The sequence below is a fragment of the Magnolia sinica genome, chromosome 3, assembly GCF_029962835.1.
Source record: "Magnolia sinica isolate HGM2019 chromosome 3, MsV1, whole genome shotgun sequence".
Lineage (NCBI taxonomy): Eukaryota > Viridiplantae > Streptophyta > Magnoliopsida > Magnoliales > Magnoliaceae > Magnolia > Magnolia sinica.
In genome coordinates, this window is record NC_080575.1 from 59,809,493 (window position 1) to 59,817,958 (window position 8,466).

An 8,466-nucleotide genomic window follows, 5' to 3' on the forward strand; every position below is an offset into this window, starting at 1 on the left:
AGTTTGTTTCCTATTTTGTAGTTTCCTATATTTGTATTTGGCTAGTTCCCTGATTTTGTGGTAATTAGTATCTTGTTACCGAATATAGTGAAAGGAACTTCTCTTCCTTCCATTATATACAGGCTGTACATTTATCATTGATGAATAAGAGAATTTTTCTTCTCTAAAAACAACAATAACTTATATAGAGCCTTCCATATTTCTAATTTTATTGGTATATCTATAGAATTAACTCTTTGTAAAATACTAACAAAAAGGGGAAAAAAGATCAAGTCCCAGCAAAACAAGTTGAATTTTGTCATGCAAGTTCTGTTTGTTGTTACATGGAGTTGGAGTTAAGGGGAGCATTTGAGGGGGAGCATCGCAAGTGTCTACTTGTCGAGACATGTGTTTATGTTGTAAATCTTGTAATATATGACTAGTAATATTTCGAGTTGTTTTGGTATGTCATTGGTATGTACCATGACAAGGTCTAGGTTAATTGTTGTCACGTAATTGACAAAGGGGGAGATTGCCAATGCCTTGGTTCTGTCAATGACGTAAGGTAGGATGTTTCGAGTCAGTTGAGCCTCCATAGGAAGACTTTGAAGACCAAATACTCGAAGACATGAAGCATCAAGGCCGGAGATAACAGGTAAAATATGAGGTGTCATGGTAATCCTAGCCCTAGACCCCTTCAAGTCCAAAACAACCTACCTTAGATGACTTGATCCATATAGAAAAACCCTTAGTCATCAGGTTTGCGCTGGCTAGATCATGTGCAAAAGAAAGGAAATCAACATGCACAAGTTCGATTGATCGTCGATCAATTGAGCGAACCTTCGATCTGTCTTGATCGATCGAAGGCACTTCGCTTGATTGATTGAAGATGGCCAAAAACGCCCAACAAGCTTTTTGCCCTAATTTCATAGAAACCTCGATTGATCGACATATTGAGTTCGATCAATCAAAAGTGCGCAAAAGTGTCCAACAAGCTTTCTGCCTTTTTTATTGAATTACGTTCGATCGATCGATCGAAGGGGTCATTCGATTGATCGAAGCTAGCCGTTATAGATCCGTTGGAGCCTTTTTTTTATAAATTCTGCAACCAGATCCGTGTAAATGATGGACTTTGGAGTTTTAGAGACCCTAGTGTATTCCAAGCTCTACCATAACTCCTAGGCTTTATCCCAAAGAGATCCATGCTCTTTTCCTAGTGATTCTTCACTCTAATGAGCATTCCAAGCTCTACTACAAGAAGAACATGACCTCAAGCCTTCTCTAGAATTTAGACATCAATCTCATAGGTAAATCCTAATGTCTATCAATTTCTAGAGTATCCATCTATGTGAATCCCCATTTGGAAACCAACTATCCAATAGTTGTATCAGATTCCACCCTCCTCCCATTTATCTTGGTAGTCTCATTGGAGCAATGCAAGGTAACCGATCCAAGTGAAAGAAGATCGACTTCAAAGATCAGGGGAGCACAAGTGAAGCGGATTCAAGAAGTGAAAACACATCTCGAGGAAGGCGCATCAACGGGGCTCAATCTGACAAGTAAAGTTGTCAATTTAGAGTCCATATACTCTTTCCTTGTGTAGGATTAAGTATAGAGTTTGTGACCCAAACTCGATCGAATCCTTATGTAGGCCTCCGATGGGAGTGTACATGTGTTAAGTTCTAGTTTAGGCCTCCGACGAAAGTGTGCGTTTGTTAAGTCCTTGTGTAGGCCTCCAACAGGAGTGTACGTTTGTAGGACCTTGTATAGGCCTCCAACGGGAGTGTATGCTTGTAAAGGTTATGGGTGAACCTATTGAAAACTCTTAAGATAGTGAAATCCAGTATACTCGAGGAGAGTGCGTCCGCTGGGAATGGAGTAGGTATTTAACCAAGCCATCATACATCATTGTGTTTGTGATTGTCATGTAGTTGCAATTATATTTATGCTTGTGGATGATTGACTTATATGAATGCACAAAATAGATTGTATGCTAGGCACTTAATTTATAGCACAATTGATATTTCACATCTCTTTCCATAAACTAGTTGCTCAATTAGTTGAATCTATTGTAATCTCTGTACTTGGACCCACTAAGTGTTAATTGCTTTTAATTGGCGCATATTTTAAGTGGTCCTAACCCCCCTCCCCCTTTTCTAGGACTTGGCCGTAATTCTAAGCTCTGCTAAGCTTCCACGTGCCGTGGTAGACAATCCACGCAATTTCACTTATTACCTATTGGTGTTATTCCTAAGTTCCCTCGAAGGCACTTATTTTTAATTCTATCCTTCCTCGCCATGCCACTCATCCATCTCAACATCCTCACTTCAACTACATTCATCCTATGAATAAATATGTCGTTCCTTAACTGCACAAGATTCTGTCCCGTAAAGCATAGTTGGTCTTATAGCTACCCAACAAAATTTCCTTTCAGTTTGACCGGTACATGATGATCACAGAGAACTCCAGAGGCACATCTTCATTTGTTCCACCCAGCTTGAATTCTTGGGCAACATCCTTCTCAATCTCTCCACTCTCATGAATTGTCGAAAGTGGTCATTTTGGGAAACTTTGTTAGTCGTCTTAACTAATTCCTCTTTTCCACTATTATTGTTACTAAAATTGTACTCCATATACTGTTTTAGTCTGATTAATTTTAAATCCTTTAGATTATAAAGCACCCTTCCATAAATTTAGCTCCGTTGTCTTTTCAATAAAAAATATGTCATCTTCAAATAACATACACCATGGGATCACTTCCTACAAATGCCCCATTAAACTCATCCATAATCAACGCGAAAAGGTACAGGCCCCACTAAACTCATCCATAATCAATGCGAAAAGGTACAAGCTCAATACCAACCCTAGTACAAGCCTACGGTAATTGGGAACTCACTTGTCCCTCCGCTAGTGGTCCTCATATTTGCTACTACGCCCTCATGCATATCCTTAATTATGTCAAATAAATCCTCTTGAAACACATTTCTTTGCCAACTCCCACTAGATTAACTCTCTAAGGACCTATCTTAAGCTTTCTCTAAGCCAATAAAGACCATGTGGAGATCCTCCATTCCCTACATTTCTCCATTAATTATCTTAGTTAGAAAATAGCTTTAGCAGTAGACCTTCTTGGAATGAAACCAAACTAGTTTTCTAATAGCAAGGGAACCCTTGCCTACTTCCGCAGCAACCGAGGGTTGTTACAGCACATCACTATGAGGGAACGCCCTAGTTTCTGATGCAATGAATCACTCACAGGAACGCCCTAGCATGAGTGTGGAATGTCATATCGTTCAGATTCATGATGGAAGTTATGGCATAAGTTTGACACTAACTGCCAACCTAACACAGCCCTCCTTTATCAGCGCTTGGGGCTGGAAATGAGAGCGGTAAACTACCACAAGTGCAGTGTAATAAACTATTGCAAAGGTTGATTACAATCAAACGTTCACGATGATTCGAAAATCGGTATCGTATCGGCCAATACGAGCATATCATATCTGTATCGGCTCGATACGATACGCGATACAAGGTCGTATCAACTCGATGCCAAAAAAAAAACCTCATATCGGTTCGTATCAGGCCGTATCAGTACCAATGTCTGGTAACTGTATTGGTCAAACCGATACGGGTATAAAAAGCCCCAAAACCGACGTTGTTTCCCCCTTTTCGATCTCTTCCTCCCTCATCTCTTCTCCTTTGCTTGAAACAACTTCAATAGACCATATTAAAGCAATTTTCGGCGCTATTTACAGCAACTCAGAGCATCAAAATAGTCAATGGACTTCAAGGATCGAAAGGTGTTGGAGCCAATTTTGAAAAACTCAAAAAAAAGTTTTTAAAAAAATACTTTTTTATGCTTGTTCAAATCCATAGAAATCAACATTGTATGCCTAGATCTACCAAACAATACTTGACTTGGTAATTGATCCGTTGATTTTTGTGGGGTTTTTTTTTTTTTTTGTATTTTATAGAAAACCCTTTTTTCTATTGAATCTGAGCACATATCTTGCATAGGAATGCATTTTGTGATCGAGAAAAAAAAAAATTGGGAAATCTGTCGAAATTTATGAAACTTCCAGAATTTTTTTACTTTTTTTTTCAAATCTAATGCTTTGGGGGCTAGTTTTTATCAGATCTACACACCAAATCTGAAGTGTTTTGTAGTTTTTTTAATATTATTTCATTTTTCTGGAATTTCAAAAAAAAAAAAAATTGTTGTCAATTTTTTTTTTTCAAATATGTTGAAATAGGGCCTAGGGGGGGGAACTATTTCCATCAAATTTACACTAGATCTGATTATTGATTTGGGTGTTGTTGGGGAAATCAAAGTTGGGGACCCGATTTGGGGAAAATAGAAAATTTATTTGATTTTTTATTTTATTTTTCTTGTTTCGAATGCAATTTGTAATTAACTAATGATGCATAATAAAAATTATTGTCTTAAATTATATTTTTACTTTCTTAGTTAATTATGCAAATTTATAACACATTCTATTTATTGTGGTGTTTGTGGATTTATGCAGACTGCAGAGACATTGTCTTATTTGCTATTGTATATTGACTATTGTAGTATTTGTTGGGGATGGCTAGGAATGAGAATGAACATGTAAGGTGGAAGAATGGGGTAAGGATAGGTGGGGAGTGGGCAAGAAATAATGTGCAGGTTTTGTTGTAGGAGTGTGAATAGGGCATAACCCGATTAAAACAACAGTTAGCCCATCAAAAGGGTCAAGTATCAGGCTGTGCAAGTGTTCCTTAGGCAATAAGGGGGGAGATGAAGAAATGCATCAAAACATCATTACCCCTCCCCTCCCTTCATAACACATGTTGTGATCTTCTCTAGTTAGATAGGAGTGCAACACAAATATTCAAAACCCCACCATCTATCTACTACATATCTCCCCACATGAATTGCAAGATGTGAAGGTAGTCAACACAAGCTTTCTTTATATTTTCATCAGTGGTCTTTACTTGACCCATGAAAAGAAAGAAAACACCCAAAGTTCCCATATCTAACCAAACCAGAGGAAAAAAAGAAACAATCTTCTTATGGCAAGAGTTGAGGTTCTTTGGTGATATTGCCTTATAGCTCTCTTAAGCATTTGACCAATGCTACAAACTCAAAACTCCCATCTCACTCATGTCCAAATCAAAGAAAGAATTATTCTCAGTTGTAAGAGATCTAGGCAATTTGGTGATATTGCCTTGGCTTTGTTGAGCTTTGAACTATTGACAATGCATGCAATAAGGAGAAAGAAATATACGAACAAGCTTGCTGAAACCCTATCACTTACATCTCTTCTTTATGTAGGAAAAAAGAAAACCAAAAAAGCTGGTAAGCTCCTTCTTGTATCCTTCGCACCAAGTCCCATCCCTCAAATGGGTCCCTCAGTCACCAATTCTCCATTTGCAAGTCACGGGTTGGGCATATTCACATTTGCACATTCTTTTAGTAGCCAAACAAACATTGGAAAGTGACTTACATAAGAAAATTGGACCAAAAACATAAACACGGTAAACTGCTTACATGATAAAGCATTTACAAATGTAAATGGATTCCTAGTGAGATAATTTACCATGTAAAGAATTTACGCATGTAAATGGTTTCTAGACAAATGGGCTCTAAACCTTTAAAAGTTCCATTACCTCCAAGAAGTTCCATAATAATCATCTTTCCAGACTTTTTTCAGCCCAAAGTCCATCCTAAACCCACTTTTCACTACTTCACAAACTTCAGCCCCTAGTAGCATTCTTGTAATCAAACAATTATGAGATAAAGTTAACAGTCACAATTAATTGTTCATATCCCTCCAGATGGATGATCAATGGATTGCTACCCAAAACATGTGGCCACCATTGATCATTTATACCCAAGGATGATCAATATGTTGCCACCCCAAAACTAAGGCCACAATATATCGTTATATCCCTCCAAGGATGATCAAAGTGTTGCCACACCATACCTATAAGCAGCCCTTATCCTAAACTCTGAAACTTTTCAATCTCATCTGCAGTCCTAATACTATATATAAACATCTAATTCCAGTAAAACCAGTCCCTCTTTAGGCACAATCTCTCCTAAAATAGTCCCATTGAAACCAGCCTATTGCCCACCTATAATCCTAACCTACAATCTGACCCCAAATTCAGCCTCTAATTGTTCCCAACATTTCTACAATCTGTCTCCTTTCAGCACTAAACACAGAACCCCTAATCTGACCACAGTCAAAATAAATCCACCCCATACCTGTCCCAATTCATATCCACTTCTAACCTATAAAACAGTCCTCACCATCCCCAAAACTTTCAGCCAATGGCCTCTTCTAAACGAGGGCCTTCTTTGTTGTGACTTGTGTTGTTATTGGGAGGTGGATATACTTAACACTTTGTACGATTACTCTTCTCTGGATTCCTAACAACTTCTGACTGCAAACGAGGTTCCCCTGATTTTTACCATCATCCTTCAATCACCCCAATCCCTACCCATCTTATATGATTTTGTGGCAATCCATATTAATGCCCCTCCTTGTATGAGCATACACAAGAACACATTGGTTATTCATAAGAACCCATCTGAGGGATTAAAGAAGAGTGATAAGCAGGCCGAGAGATTGTGGGTCTCAAAAAAGAGTAATGATATCATTCTAATAATAATAATAATGGAGCAAAAATAATAACAATAATAAGGGATAGTTCCTCTACAAGTCTTTGTAGTAGAAGCTTATTCCACCAGTGATTCACTTGCATGTAAAAGTTAGGTCACCTGCATGCACACCATTGCCTGTGTGGGGCCCACCGTGTTGTGCATATGCCATCTCACACACACATTGCGTGACCCCCACCATGATGATGGGATGCCCCAAAAATGTGTTCTATCCAATCACTAGGTGGGCCACACCACAGAAAAAGATGGACACTACCCATGGGGCCCACCATGTTGTGCGTAAACCATCTCACCCGTGCATTGCGTGAGCCCCACCATGATAATGTGATGCCCCAAAAATCAGGCCAATCCAATCATTAGGTGGGCCCCACATAGAAAACGATGGACACCAACCAAAAACCACTAAATTCACGTGGTGCCCCAGATAAGAGTTGAACGGCCTGATTTTGGGGTGTCCAACTTTCATGTGGGGCAACCCTACTGGACAGATTGGATGCTGTACACACATCACGGCGGGACCCATGCGCATTGTAGAATAAGCTTATTGTACAAGGAATTGTAGAGGAACTGGCCTCCAATAACAGTAATAAAAACAACAAAAATAAATGATAATTGGGAGGCAGGAAGCAACTATTTAGAACCCTTCGATTGATATATGAACCAACCCTTTCTACTTTTAATACAACGAGGGCTCGTATGGCTACCAAATTCATATTAGTAACAGTTAATTACTATAGAAAAATCATTAGAAGAAAATAAAACTCAGACATTAGAAATGACTTCAGAAAAAAAAAAAAAAAAAACAGAGATGAGAACGAAAAGAGAAGTGTAATGAAAAGTTACCAGTTCCCTTGGTCTTCTTTGGAGCCCCATGCTCGACAACTACAGCCAACAGATTCACCTTCTGACCAATAGAAGACATTGCATCCCTCAGCGCAAGATAGACGTACCCTTCGCCATTCTCCATTTTCTCCGCCAGTAGATGAAGGAATTTTAGTCTTCGATTTGCTACTTCCCATTCTCATTCGAAACGAGTGCGAAAAAGAGAAATGTTATTTCTGTTTTGAATTACCAAATTACCCCCGGTCAGTCCCGTCTCCATCAGTTGCCAGTCAAGAATGTACCGGTAGGAAACGGATTGGCTACTCCCCTGCGACCAGCCCTGTGGCTGGTGGTCGATGCTCTGTGGGTCCACCATGAGTATTTGTTTCATCCATTTTTACAGATCATTTTATGGCTTTATACCCAAAATTAGAGGTATATAAATCTCAGGGGGACCACACCACAGGAAAATAATAATGATTGAATATCCACCATTAAAATCCTCCTAAGGCCTATTGTGATGTTTATTTGACATCCAATCTATTGATTAGGTCATACAGGCCCAGATGAAGGGAAAAAACAAAGACCAGCTTGATCCAAAACTTTTATGCCCCCTGAAAGGTTTTTAATGGTCTACGCTCATTCAACACTGTTTCTTGTAACGTGGCCCACTTGAGATTGGGATATATCTAATTTTTGGTCTCTTACCATAAAATGACATAGAAAAATATATGGACAGCATGGATAAAATACTTACATCATGATGGAGCCTACAGATCACCGACCACAGGTCATTGGCTGGCGGGCACGGATTAGGTACTACCCCTGCCTGTTTCTAGCGCGGGACAGGCAGTGGCTCCGAGAGCCACTGAGGGGTTACCGTGTTTTATGAGTTTTATCGACACTGCTCATCCATATTTTCATATATTTTAAATTGTTAAACCAAAAATAAAGCAGATCTAAGGTTCAAATGGACCACACCACAGGAAGCAGCGGTG

At 39.0% G+C, this 8,466-nt stretch overlaps 1 protein-coding gene across 4 annotated transcripts in view; it reads right to left on the reverse strand.

Annotated features, from left to right (window-relative positions):
• The window catches only part of LOC131239944 (protection of telomeres protein 1a-like), a 136,579-nt gene extending 128,865 nt beyond the window's left edge, over window positions 1–7,714 (reverse strand). Inside the window, exon 1 of one of the 4 annotated variants that reach the window (XM_058237891.1) lies at window positions 7,490–7,714. In XM_058237891.1, the coding sequence (XP_058093874.1) occupies window positions 7,490–7,613 (124 nt within the window). In that variant the 5' untranslated portion in view covers window positions 7,614–7,714. The remainder of the gene's footprint in view (window positions 1–7,489) is intronic. The other 3 variants (XM_058237890.1, XM_058237893.1, XM_058237895.1) reach the window with 3 other exon arrangements.
• Window positions 7,715–8,466: the final 752 nt, after the last annotated feature.